The sequence below is a fragment of the Antedon mediterranea genome, chromosome 5, assembly GCF_964355755.1.
Source record: "Antedon mediterranea chromosome 5, ecAntMedi1.1, whole genome shotgun sequence".
Classification (NCBI taxonomy): Eukaryota; Metazoa; Echinodermata; class Crinoidea; order Comatulida; family Antedonidae; genus Antedon; species Antedon mediterranea.
In genome coordinates, this window is record NC_092674.1 from 18,023,074 (window position 1) to 18,038,438 (window position 15,365).

At 33.1% G+C, this 15,365-nt stretch overlaps 1 protein-coding gene across 1 annotated transcript in view; it reads right to left on the reverse strand.

Moving 5' to 3' along the window:
- Positions 1–15,365, reverse strand: part of LOC140049755 (ankyrin repeat and MYND domain-containing protein 1-like) — a 115,766-nt gene that overhangs the window by 75,791 nt on the left and 24,610 nt on the right. The window contains exon 3 of the mRNA XM_072094706.1: positions 14,651–14,797. Within this exon, the coding sequence (XP_071950807.1) occupies positions 14,651–14,797 (147 nt within the window). The remainder of the gene's footprint in view (positions 1–14,650; positions 14,798–15,365) is intronic.

Consider the following 15,365-nt stretch of genomic DNA (forward strand, 5'->3'; position numbering starts at 1 on the left):
CTTTCATTTCTTTTATGTACATTTTCAAAGTATTGAATGATGGCAGAAAGAATTATGCGCCTTGAGCACTCTGGAGTGGTATGTGCGCTATAAAAATCTTATTATTATTATTATTATTATTAATGATGTGTCCTTTCTCATATCGAGTATTTGGAAAATAATGGCTTATTCAAACTTCTTTAGCAATCCTTGAACAGTCTGGTTGCTTCAGTCACCATAAGCACATGTATGGTAATTGTAATATTTTCAGTGTTCTCGTAAAGACGAAATGCCCCATCATGTTCTGAGCTTGAGTATGATATTGTTTCTTAGAAATGAGGCTAAACCTTTTTGTTGATTTTTGCACAACATTTCCATTCATAAAATTTGCATTGTTCACATAGTCAAGGACATGCAATACAGAGTTCATTTTAAGTTTGAAAAAAGGGCAATATATGAAAAAGAGGATACTAGAGCGTAACATGTCCTTAGTAACAAAACTGTTCCTATTCATCCAATCTCTTCTAGATGATTACTGTATATGGTCGATTTCTTTTCTTTTTTTGTTGTTGAAAATCTTTGAGAACCACCAAGCTGGACGGTCCTTGGATGACTTAGGTCTGGAGGACAGAAATCTTCGGTGTCTTTTCCCCATTCAGTGGTTGTTCGTGTTATGGCAACAAAGAGAAATGTAGCAACATGAAATTGTTATGCAACAGCAAACACAAGTGACGGAAACACTAACTTTCCAAAACAAAACTTTTACTGGATTTCATCAGTAGGCCTACACATTATTGCTAAATATGTGGAAGACTTCATTTAAAAGTACTCGATTAGATGAGATTGGGTATTTTTTGTATATACAATTTTCTCATTTCTCATTTACATTACTCTAGACTCACTACAAATAGGACAATCTATTCAACTTTGTTCAGTATACTTTGTTCAATTGCACATGCAAGCAGCCATCTTCGACAAGTGCTCAAAAGTGGGTTGCAAAATAATATCATAAATATACAGTTAACTATACAATTAACTGAACAAATTTATAAATTTTATGTATTTAACAAGTCAATAAACTATACTTCCTGACATTTTTTTGAAAAGTCTTCTATTAAGCAGAATAGAAACATATATATTCTGAACAATCTGACACCAAAATGAACTTTCCACTCCAACCTAATAATGAGATATGGCAATTTGCCTGAAAAAACAGGTCAAAGGTCAAATATGGTATTTCTGGTCATTATTTGAGAAAAAACTTTATTATAGTAAATAGAAATGTTTATGTTCTGAACATTTTGACACCAACATTAACTCTCTATGACAAGTAGTTTTATGGATATCAAAATATATTAACCGTAACAAGGCTGGTAATTACATCGTAACGGTCAAAGGCAAAACTGAGTACTTCCGGTCATTTTTGGATAAAATGTTTCATTAAATTAAATAGTAACATATATATTCTGAACAATTTGACACTTAAATAAACTGTCTGTGACAACTATTTACTGAGATATGGCAATGCCTTAAAATATGGGTCAAAGGTTAAAACTGGTACTTCCGGTCATTTTTTTCAAAAAAACTTCATTAGAGTAAATAGGAATGTTTATGTTGTGAACATTTTGGGCTAAAAATCAACTCTCTATGACCAGTATTTTTAGAGATATGGACTGTTTAAGCGAAAATGTCCGCCATTTTAAATTATGCAAATTAGGTGACCCAATGGGTCATTTTGCTTGGCGCCCATCAAAAATTGAATTTGTATAGGATGGGCAACCTGTATACCAAATTTGGTGCTTTTGGAAGAAACTGAACCAAACACCCTTATTTCAGCCCTAACAGACTCCACTATAGGGTAATAGGTGAACAAAGCTATAGAGAGAAAATATTCCTACTTCAACCGGATGCAGAATTATGACGTCATAAACATGGTACCAATCGTAAAAAGTGCGATTTATAAAGTACTGCTCATCCCTTATTCGTTGTAGTATTGAGCTGGGATTTGGCATGGGTATACTACAGGGACATGACCTCAAAGCTATAGAGCCGGATTTTTTAATTTCAAACCGGATGCAGTCATATGAAGTCTCGAAGATGGTACCTTGGTGCCGAAACGATTTTCGTCGTAATACAGCCGTGTTTGGTGTCATTTCAAAGGTCTTGACTTGAAACCTATTTATGATATTGTGACGTCACTTCTGCTCCCGGAAATGGCAAAAAATCACTTTGAGATTTCATAATTTACCGTAATTATGCCATTTCCGGTTATGTGACGTAACTTTTCGGAATATAGCCGTATTTGGTAGCGAGGTTATTGATGTGTATGTGACGTAATATCCCGTCTTATGACGTCATTACAGCTTCTTTTGCTGTACCCCGAGTATCGCACATTCGTGCTTGTTACTTTTCGAATAAAGCTCACCAGATTTAATTTCTAGTGTGTCAATTAGTGTGGAGTCACCCTTTATATTGATTGTTATTTTTTTTATTTCCAATCCTTTTTTATTTTCCATCTTTCTTTCATAGTGAATGTCTTTTATTAGGGTATTATCAAATTTCCAATATCATGGTCCAAGGTTTACCTGGTACATCGTCATTTTAATATCGACAAGTGAGTGATTTGTTCGATAACCCGGCTTTATATTACATTCCAGTATTTTGCTATTTAATTCGGATGAGATTAGAAAATAATCAAGCCTGGCTTTCCTTTGGATTGTTTATACGCCGAACATTGGTAAGATCGAATTCTATACAAAAATTTAATTTCTTTTCTCTGCCCTTTTGGTTGTCTTAGGAAATTTTTACAGTCTAATTTTGTCAGTTTCAATCGCCACAAACGATGTTATGTGTATTTTCATATTCTAATATAACTTCCTTTACCAAGGAATGGTAATTTAATACACTCCCTCCTCTTTTTGAGCTCAAAACTCATTCATGGAGTTTCGAGGGGCTAGTATACATGGATGTGGTAATAATCAAGCCACTCCTAGCCTGTAAACAAAATATCATAATGACATAGGACATAATTATTAATAATAACTAATAATGGACAAATAACATCCATGTGAATTTGTTTAATTATCTATCCAATATCTAAAATGTCTAACTCACTATTTTCACTAGATTTGGCTTTCTTTCTTTTCAAAAATTCTTTCCTAACTCGTTTTTCCCTTCTTGTTTTATGAACCTTATCATTAGGAGAATTGTCAATGATTTTATTTATTTTGCCATCTAAATGTCCAAATTTAATAAGGAAATTAACCACATCATCTACAGTAACTGACGTGAAATAACCACAGAAGCCTTTTCTGCCTTTAATTCGTTTTCATCTGTCAACTTTTCCTTCCTAGCCTGACCTCTAGTGATGATGCATAGATGAGTCTTATTCCCCTTTCCTAATAAACTTGGAAAGTTCCTACCAAGAGTTGGTAAAATCCCTTGGTATCGCTACAAACGCCAACCAACAAATTGTGGTCGCCATTCCAGACCTTAATATTAATGACTGCAGTAGAATAGGCTTGGACATGTTCTGCGCGATTTATTTTCTTAGTGTCATGTCAGAATCTATCAAAATTTCACAACACATCCCTTGACTAGGCCTCTACAAATGTAAGGTGTGCGTTGCTTTAAAATAGTGGCCGTCTTTGTAGACAAGAAGCCATCCTTACTACAAAAAAATCGTTCAATATGGCCTAATTTTTTGCACCGTCTACAAACAAGAGTTTGTCTAGCAGAATGTGATTTCTACAAGTTATCAGGGGGATTATTATTACCCTTCAGAAGTGCATTTTCAGTGTTGTATCCGGATTGTTTCTATTTTCATTTTTCCTATTTCTCAAAATCTACACCTTTCCTAGCCTGAAAATAGTTCCGCAGCATTTAAGCTAGAATCAGGTTTATGTTGTTTAACCTAAATTTGTACCCCTGTGGCAAAATATCTATCAATTGTTCTAATATAACAATTTCGACTAAATCATCTTTGCTCTTATCAGAAGGCCTAGCCCACTTTAATAAATCTTTTAATCCAACATACATTTCTCTAGATAACGTTCTTAACTTTTCTTTTTAATTGACCTTAAATTTGCCTATTATAGGTCTCTTCAGTTATATCATACGTTTGTAAAATTGTTTTCTTCATCTTCTCGTACTAAGATTTGTATAAAAGAACAGGAGAGACTTAGTGGAGTAAGGATGTAAAGAACAGGAAGGCTGACATGGTATGGTCATATACTCCGATTAAAATGAAAGACACCAGCTAAGATCGCACTCAGAGAGGCTCAGAGAAAGACCAAAAGACTGAAAACAACATGGATGGCAAACATTAAAAAAGAAAGAGAACTTTTCACATGCAGACCTATGCACATGTTTGCTCAAAAGCAAAAGTTGAACACCCAAGATTAGATGATGATAATAATTTCATTATAATATATCTTGTAAAGAAATAATGCATATTTATTTTTTATTACAATATGAATCAATAATATTTAAAACCGAGTTGAAAGTTGAGTTCTAAAAACAACTGGGGTAGTTTGTTTGTACAAATTGTTGTCATCTGTAACACTGAGGGGCCTGACTTTTCTCTTGAAATTCCTATTTTGAACAGCTGTGCACGTCGGCCACTACTAGAAAAAGAAAAAATCAACATGGAGTATGGAGTTTCAAACTTGCAATCTCTAGATGGGAAGACAAATAGTATTTCACTCAAAACTCTCTGCGAATCTGTCAACATCTTTGAAAATAGCGAAAATAGGTTTTTAAATCTCTTGATGAAGATGAATTTAATATTACTAGAGGGTGAGCTCACTTCGCTCGCTCCCCCTCTAGGAAGTGTAGACGATGGTTCTCCTTGTACGTTTTCTGTCGGTTACCATTATTGAAAATGCTTGACATTCGTAAAACTAAACTACTTTGTTTCACAGTGTTTTAGATGATTAATAACATTTTAAAGTATAGTTTTTATTGTTTGGTAGGGCCCTTTGGGGAGGCGGAGTTCATTTGAGGGAGGTGCTTATTCGAGGGATATATGCTAAATTTTTTAGTTTTAATAATATCCTCTAATAGATATGAAAAGTGGTAAAAAAGAATAACAAATGCTTGGTAAATTGTAGATAACAGTGCGATGAATTCCACTACAAATAGTATAATTGTGTTATTATAAATGTGGATGGACGTTTATTAGATAGTTGGGTTGGGAAGGGGGGGGGATTATTATTCAAAGTGATGTTTTATTGGAGAGGCGTTTATTCAAATAAATACCATCCTAATAATTAATAATACATTATTTAATTTAAACATCTTTTGAAACTAACTGCCGTGACAGAGTGGGCTCAAGAAAGAAGACATTACGGCTTGCAACATGGGCAGACATCTCTGTCCTAACGGGACACAGGAAGATAGCCTACAGTTATTCCTGCCAGCTTACTCAATAAAACTCAGATATCGGGATTTCACTCGATTTTAAACAAAATGTCTTATCATCAAATCTCCCTATTTTATAATATATTCTGATTCTTTATGGCGTATATTTAATTTGATCTTTATTAATTTGCAGTATAATTTCTATTAACTTAAGCTCCAGTCCTACTATCTGATTTTTTTTTTTTCGTCTTCCAAAGGGACACTGTATTGATTGATGGAAAGTGCCTGTTTCCAGTCACCTTTAGGGTCAAATCTATTATTTTAACTGCTCCCTTGTGTATAAAAGAGAGAAAATAGTTGAAACCAGGTTGTTGCAAGGTGAACTTATCGTAAACCCGGAAATTACTTTGACCGCGAAGAATTGAAAATCTACTGTTGAAATCATAAATTTTGTTTAAAAACTCTTTATAATATCTTCCTAAAATAGAAATATGGCACAATAGCGTCGAACTGAACACTAATGTTATCAAATCTACGTTTCGCGGTACATCTGAGATAGATAAGGTAGGTATCCAAGGCGGAGATTTGTACCGAAGTTTTTGCATTGTGCTCGCCTATGTCAGAATTAACCATAATTAGTTATCCGCTTAGTAGCGGATAACTCCTTGTAATCGTCCTGTTTCATCATATTTTTTTTTCTTTTTGGTTATCCGCACTTGGCGGATAACCCCTTGTTATTGTCAGGATCTTTTTTTTTTTAGGCTATCGCTCTCTGTAGAGCGATAGCCTATTGTTATTGTCACAAATTTCATTTTTTCTGCTCAATTTTTGTGCGCAGCAGATCTCAAAAATGGCGGTAGCAGTTATGTTGTAACTTGGCCAGCAGATGCACGTATATATGTAGTTGTGAAACACACTTTGGTTTAACCCATTGACCCCTAAGTTTATTTTGCTCCCCTGGGACCCAAAAAGCATATGTCATATAATTAACCCTAACTTTTTTTCTAAACACAGACATTAAAAAAATTAAAAAACAAAAATAATTCAAAGGACATTTTATTTCCAAATATGTTATCAAATTTGTGTTACAACTTATTTTGGCGGAGTATGGATTATGCAAATTTTAGAAATATTTTAGGAAAATTATTAAAAATTTGTAATTTATCTTTGACTACCAAATGCACAAAAATTAATAAATATTTCATAATAAAACTCATCTCTTCATCAGAACCTATTTCTTCTCTTCAAAATAAGACCAAACTTGACCATTATGAATGACCGGTTTCGAAATTATGAAGAAATTAGTAGACTGACTCATCCGACGATGACCATATGGGGCCTAGGCCTATCGGGAGCCGCCCCGAGAGCGTCCTCGCCGCTGTTTGTTCACCGGGAATGTTAAAAAAAACATCCCGAAAGCGACTTGGAATTCGCGATTCCCACGCGCACCGGCATCCCTCGGGAGCTTAGTCCGCTGTTTTAGACGTGTAGCTTGCAGAAAATTTGACGAAAATGCGCCGAAAACTTATGAAATTAAAACAAGTTTGGTATCAAAATGTTTGTCAAAAGTTATGCTTCAATAAACTGACCTTTGCGCAGAATTTGAACAAATATTTCATGCCCATAATGCATCTGACATGTCAGGGTTCATATTACAATCAAAGGTAAACAATATGGCGCGGCCCTCGTGAGGACATCTTCACGACTTTTCTCCGGTAGAAAAATCACATTTTTACATGGAAATATGACGATTTAGACACTGTAACTGATACATAATCTTTATTTATTATACATTTATTGTATACAAGCTTCAAAATAGTGATTATTAGAAATAAAGATGGATTTTAGACGATTTTACGTTGTATGTTTAGGCCTAGATTCATTCAACGCGCCTGTCGCGTTTCGAACAGCGTGCTTCGAAAAACGGTTATATTTTCGAATTTTATTTTCAAACTAACTTCAACAATTGTTTTTATATATTTAGAAGCATATTTTTAAAAAAAAAGTTGTGAGTATTTTGTATAATTTGTTGTTACGATTCATGCACAGCAAACTGCGCATGTAAATTCGATTTACTTTTTTTTTGTTGAAAATTTGTTTACAATGACCTTGACTTTTAACCTTTTGAGCGCTTTAAGCGCTTATCGTGGTGAATCGGTTAATGAAAATATTGTCGCGTAGCGTAACTACGCGCGATTTTCTGAAATTCTTAGATTGACTATAACTTGAAAACCAATAGCTATTTTTAAATACCACTTGAAACACGTATGCTTCATGTCAAGGTTCATCTTCCTGTATCATCAGCAAAATTTTGAACATTGGTCAAATCGCGCGTACGCGCGCTTTGAAAGTTAAAAATGCTCAAAATCAATTTCTAATCAACTTTCTACACGTTTCAGGACATTTTAAGCATTTCACAATTTTCAAAAAAATTTGCGTTGCGCGCGCGCTTTTGCGCACTTCGCTCGTACGCAGCATAGAAAGCCCGTTTTTGGGCTTGATTATTGTTTTTCATAGTTTTATGATATATTTCTTTCACATTTGATGAATTATGAATGCAAAATAATGACACACGTGCACGTCAAACTTTAAAAATCGTGCGCTTGAAAATTGGTAATTTTATGCAAATTTGTGTAAAAATATGCCTATTTTGAATCGATTATAGCTCGCCGGTGACTGGTGACCCCCAATTTTTTTAACTTAATATGTATTGTAAGCAGATATGTTGTAGATATGAATTCATGCAAAATTTTTACCTCTGGGCTGTTGTGACGTCATCATATGGCCACACAAATGTAAAATATAGGGATTTTGTCTCTTTCGACACAGTTCGTCACATTCAATAGAGCGCATACCGCGTAAACGTTATCAATTTTCTTCCAATTTTCAATATTCTATTACTAAAACAATTCCTCTTTAGACTTATGAACTTTTTTTTAATTTGAAAAGGTCATCATTTTCAAACAATTGAATAAACGTGAGTGGTGTAAAATAAAAAATAACCATTAACTAAACCGTTTACAATGCTAATACCGTCAACTGTTGACACTTACTGAACGATTTTGATGCATTCCAGCTGTTCGTTACAATCGTTGTAGTGCAGCCTATAGACTAAGCATAATAAATAACATGTGCGTGTTACGATGCGTTGGGCGATAGCCTAACTCATCAACGTGACGAGTTCAAATCTAGTTCTTTTTTTTTTCTATCTTATTAGTTATCCGCTTAGTAGCGGATAACTCCTTGTAATCGTCCTGTTTCATCATATTTTTTTTTCTGTATTATACTTCTTTCCTTCTGTCATTTTTGTGCGTCGCGTTTCTCTGAAACGTGTAAACAGAACATATCGTAACTTTGTCAACATATCGACATTTACGTGAACTTGTGCACCTCCTATTTTTGAATGACGTCAGAGTTGCGCAACATGACTTACGCGCGATTTTATGAATTTCAATGATTGATCATAGACTAAAAACCAAACATAATTTTGTTTTGACACTTTGTGAAAATTTAAGTCACATCAAGCGCAAACTTTCTATGGATTAAAAATAGCATCTTTCACAAAAAGTTACGCGCGCACGCGCGTTTAAAATTTTAGAGTGCGAAAAATCAACTTCTAATCAACTTTCTATGCGTTTCATGTCATTTTGAGCATGTCAAAAATTCCCACGCGCGCGAAACTTTTTACGCACGCGGTGCACACGTAGCGTTAAAAACATATTTTTTTCGCGTGATTTATGTTTTTTCAGCCTTTTATAGTAATGTTACCAACTTTTAAACAATTTCGACTTAAAATTACGTCATACGAGCACGTCGAATTAAATAATTTGCACGCGTTTCTGGTGAAAAAGTTCAAAAAATCGTCAAAATTATGCCTATTTTTAAACAGTCATAGATTCTAAACTACATGGAGAACTTTTTTTTAATTACATATTCTGGAAGTTGATGAGTTGTAGATATCGAATCATGCATTAATATGGCTAACCGGACATTGTAACGTCATCGTATGGCCACGCAAATATAAAATATAGGATTTTTGTCTCTTTCGTCATAGTTCATCACATTTAATAGAGCGCATCTCCACTTATTCGTTGTCCATTTTCACCCCGATTTTAATATATTCTAGGTCAATCAACTATCTTTTGCATGAATTAAAAATTCATCAATATTTCACGTATTCAAATTTCTTCTACACGTTAATATGTTGTTGCTGAGATAATTTCATTCTGAAATTTCTACTTTTGCATTTCATTTTGAAACCGTCAAGATGTTAAAAATTACAATAAAATACGGGTCCCGTAATTTCACCTATTTTACACTGTTTGTGATATGTATACAGATTGTACTGTGTATACTATGTATATGACACAAAATAACAGAATTCAGAAATAACAACATATCATATTCTTCAGTTCAGGTCATAATGCCTTAATATTTTTCTGTGTGCAATATTCTAACGTATGACGTGCACGTGGCGTTTGTCGAGCGGATAACTAACTCGTCAAAGTGACGAGTTTCATGTCTAGTTCTTCTTTCTTTCCACGAATTTTGTTCGCAGGGTATCTCTAATTCTGGCCAACATAAGATTGTATAACTTTGTCATAAGATTCACCTATAGCTGTAGATTTGCAGCCAAGCTTTTCGACGATATCGGAGTTGCGCAGCGTAAGTTACGTGCGATTTTATGAATTTCAATGATTGATCATAGATTAAAAACCAAAAGTCATTTTGTATTGAAACTTGTTGAAAATTTAAGTCATATCAAGCGCAAAATTTCTATGGATAAAAAATGGAAGGTTGCGCATAAAGTTACACGCGCACGCGCGTTTAAAATTTCAAAATGCGAAAAATCAACTTCTAATCAACTTTCTACGCGTTTCATGTCATTTTGAGCATTTCAAAAATTCCCACGCGTGCGCAATTTTTTACGCGCGCGTACGCACGTGGCGCAAAAACATCTTTTTTTGGCTTGATTTTTGTTTTTTCAGCCTTTTATAGTAAATATACCAATTTTCAATCAATTCGGACTTAAAATCACGTCATACGAGCACGTAGAATTGAACAATTTACGCACGTTTTTGATGAAAAAGTTCAAAAATTCGTGAAAATTATGCCTTTCTTTAAAAAGTCATAGATTCTAAACTCCGTGGTTAACATTTTCAAAATTTCAGATTCTGGAAGTAGATGAGTTTTAGATATCAAATCATGCATCGATATGGCTAAGCGGACATTGTGACGTCATCGCATGGCCACTCAAATATAAAATATAGGATTTTTGTCTCTTTCGTTATTGCTCATCACATTCAACAGAGCGCATCTCGCTTATACGTATTCCATTTCCCCAGAGATTTCAATATTGTCTACGTTAATCAACTATCTTTCGCAGGAGTTAAAATATTTTAATTTTTTTGACGTCATCATGTCTAAAAATGTAAACAACGTGGGTCACATATTTTCATCTTTACAGTAAATTTTAATCTGTTATATCTCGTCAGAATAAAAAGTGATAATCATGATTTAAACGTTTTCTGGAAGTCATTGAATTGTAGATACGAATTCATGTAAATATTTTGCCAACCAGATGTTGTGACGTCATCATATGGCCAGTTGAATAAAAAAAGTCGTATTTTCATCCTATGCGTCAAAGTTCATTGCGTTTAAACGAGAGCGCATCTCACTTTTACGTTCCCAAAATTCTTCAAATTTGTTTTAATGTAATTATTTAGATAATTATCTTCTAAAGTAGTTATCTTTATATGTCAATTTGATGATGTCATCGTGTTAATAATTGGATTTAATAGATGGGTCTCGTAATTCCGTCTATGCTACACTGTATATAACATACAGTTTATTCTGTAAAATACTGTAATATGGTGTATGCTACATAATAGGTACAATTCAGCACTGTAAACATTTTTATTTCATGTCAAAGGATGGCATAATAATTGTCGAGGTTCATATAGTTTAAAGTACGTGCATGTTGCGTATGCGCGGATAACCCGAACTCGTCAAAGTGACGAGTTCAAATCTAGTCTGCATTATACTTCTTTCCTTCTGTCATTTTTGTGCGTCGCGTTTCTCTAAAACTTGTAAACAGAACATATCGTAACTTTGTCAACATATCGACATTTACGTGAACTTGTGCACCTCCTATTTTTGAATGACGTCAGAGTTGCGCAACGTGACTTACGCGCGATTTTATGAATTTCAATGATTGATCATAGACTAAAAACCAAACATAATTTTGTTTTGACACTTTTTGAAAATTTAAGTAATATCAAGCGCAAACTTTCTATGGATTAAAAATAGCATGTTTCAGAAAAAGTTACGCGCGCACGCCCGTTTAAAATTTTAGAATGCGAAAAATCAACTTCTAATCAACTTTCTATGCGTTTCATGTCATTTTGAGCATGTCAAAAATTCCCACGCGCGCGAAAATTTTTACGCACGCGGTGCACACGTAGCGTTAAAAACATATTTTTTTCGCATGATTTATGTTTTTTCAGCCTTTTCTAGTAATGTTACCAAATTTTAAACAATTTCGACTTAAAATTACGTCATACGAGCACGTCGAATTAGATAATTTGCACGCGTTTTTGGTGAAAAAGTTAAAAAATTCGTCAAAATTATGCCTATTTTTAAACAGTCATAGATTCTAAACTACATGGAGAACTTTTTTTTAATTACATATTCTGGAAGTTGATGAGTTGTAGATATCGGATCATGCATTAATATGGCTAACCGGACATTGTGACGTCATCGTATGGCCACGCGAATATAAAATATAGGATTTTTGTCTCTTTCGTCATAGCTCATCACATTTAATAGAGCGCATCTCCACTTATTTTTGTCCATTTTCACCCCGATTTTAATATATTCTAGGTCAATCAACTATCTTTTGCATGAATTAAAAATTTTTTAATTTTTTTAACGTCATCATGCCTAAAAATTTAAATTACGTTGGTCATTAATTTCATCTTCACAGTAAATTTTAATCTGTTATACCTCGTAAGAATAAAATGTGATAATCACGATTAAAACGTTTTCAGGAAGCTATTGTATTGTAGATACAAAATCATGTGTAAATTGTGCCAATTGAATGTTGTGATGTCATCATATGGCCAGTTAAATAAAAAAAGTCGTATTTTCATCTTTTGCATTATATTTCATTACCTTTAACCCTTTCACTGCGGAGCATTATTCCCACCTCTGTGCGTAATGTATATTTAAGAAAAACATATGGTATTTTAATAAATTGCAAAAAAATACTAATTGAGATAATTGTGTAATTATTTTTGTGGTGTGTGATGGGCAAAGGGTTAGTCTACAGTTAGGTATAAAAAAAAATGTAATTTGCATATTGATGACGTCATGTGACGTCATTATAGGTATTTTGGATTTCGTGTTTTTTATCGAATCAATGATAAAAACTATATTTTCAAAAAGAAATTCTTATGGAATACGTTTTTCCAACTGGATATTGATAAAGATACGTATAACAAATAAAAATATAACAAAAAAATTGAATTATTTTTATTATTTTATAAAAATTATGCACAAATCAAAGTTTTGGGGCAAAATCATGAAAATAATGACATTTCCCAAAAATTCACTATAGTACAAAACTAACTATTGTTTCAGAATTTTTTTTTTTTGCGTGTTGTGATAAACACAATGTTGCCCTATTGGGGCTGGTAAATTTTGGTTACTTTCAAAATGGCCGCCATTACGCTACTCAAAACAACTTTCTATACTATTATATACACTATACTATATATAATATAACTATAGAGGGCGCATGATTTTCAAGACAATAATACAGCTATAGAGGGTCGTTTTTTTTGCTGGAAAATTTTTTTAATGACTTGCAAAAATATTCAAGTTCATCGAACAAATATAGAGGGTGCTATATATTATAGGCAAATACGATTAAATCATTGTTTTGCCCATACCCGGTATTACCGGGTATACGCACTTCAACGACGTTTGTTTATACCCGGTAGTACCGGGTATACGCAGTGAAAGGGTTAAAAGAGCGCGCATCAATATTTCACGTATTCAAATTTCTTCTACACGTTAATATGTTGTTGCTGAGATAATTTCATTCAGAAATTTCTACTTTTGCATTTCATTTTGAAACCGTCAAGATGTTAAAAATTACAATAAAATACGGGTCTCGTAATTTCACCTATTTTACACTGTTTGTGATGTATACAGATTGTACTGTGTATACTATATGACACAAAATAACAGAATTCAGAAATAACAACATATCATATTCTTCAGTTCAGGTCATAATGCCTTAATATATTTCTGTGTGCAATATTCTAACGTATGACGTGCACGTGGCGTTTGTCGAGCGGAAAACTAACTCGTCAAAGTGACGAGTTTCATGTCTAGTTTATATAGAGATTAGTGTAAACAGGAGAATTATTGACTGTAATAATAGTTGAATGTTTTATGACCTAGGAATCATTGTCTGGCAAAACACTCTCTTTGTCAGCATTTCGAAATTCACGTAATCAGTCAAAATACGTTCAAATCGACTACCCTGGCAGATTACATGTTTTTGCATTTTCAAAATATTTCAATATTTAAGCATTGCATGTGTTGCTATGGCGCATCATCGCAATAACTAACTTTATTGGTTAACACGCTAGATGTTATACGCTCTATGCGCGGAAATAAAAAAGTTTACATTTTTGTGAGGTCAATTTCATTATACACACAGCATGTCGTAAATTGGAATAAAAGCGATTTTAATATTCAAAGTAAAGTGTTCTGCAATAGCTGTAACCTGTATTTGTTTATTCTATAGTAAAATAGAAGTCAAAAACAATTCACGTCATAATTCAATTGTATTTTCTATTTTTTTTTTTGGGCTAGACCTTATTTTTATTTTGGATGTAGGCCTACTGGGCCTAACTTATTATTGTCAATAAATAGTTTTATTTATACATTTTATATATCCAATCGGCTCTTAATTATTTATTTAATTTATTGTCCAGTCCTTTTAATATTACATGTTTTTTTCATTGGATTCAAGCCAAAACATCACAATTTCATTGCAAACTTCAAACGCGATTTTCTTGTAACTAATGATTTGTAAGTTTTAAGTTTTTAAAATGTAATAACTAAATATTTAGTTAGTTATTTAAATATTTACTCAATTTTTACGAAATAAACACCATTGCAAAGCTTATGATTCAAATAATCCAAATATATAAAAAAATACAAAATGAATATTTCCCACAAAAGTAGGGTTTTGCCAGATCGGGTCACATATAAAATAAAATACAGTTTACAGTACCTTGAAAACATTGCCATTTGAAAAAAAGAAAGTTCCATAACCTTCTTTTTTATCCATATAGAACATTCCTTCAAACTTCATATTTTCTGGCCATATGTAAATACCATAACCATGACGATAGTCTTTGTAATATGAGCCCTCATAAATCTGGAATTCATAAAACATTTCACTAAATTTTGTTGATAGTGTTACTGTATACTGTCGCTTAGTTAATTCAAAACTCAACTGTAGTCTGTCTGTATGTACGTACACGTATGCACATGCGCATTACTTGATCAGCTTAGCAGTATTATTCTTTTGAAACCTACATTCTGTTATCAACTATGATTCTGCTGGGGCGGATCCAGTAATTCGTTTATTGAGGTTATGAACTTAAGACTATATGCCCTTTCGAAAGTTACAGGTATTGATAACTGAGATAGGTACGCGCATTTTCCCACCCTACACTTGGCTAATCAAATTTCTCACAAACCCAAATAAACTCTTCAAATTTTTATCAGTTATGAAGTGGATGTGCGGTTAGTTTTGGGAAAAATGCAGATACATATATTGTTATCTTCAAATTTTATTATTTTTAAAGTATAAATCTGTATTGTTATTTCAAAACAAAAAAAAACATACAAACAATGGTACCAAAATTAGCATTTTCATTATGTATGGTATAATTGATATGGACAATTGTAATAATAGCTTCAAAATGATACCAAATCACTGG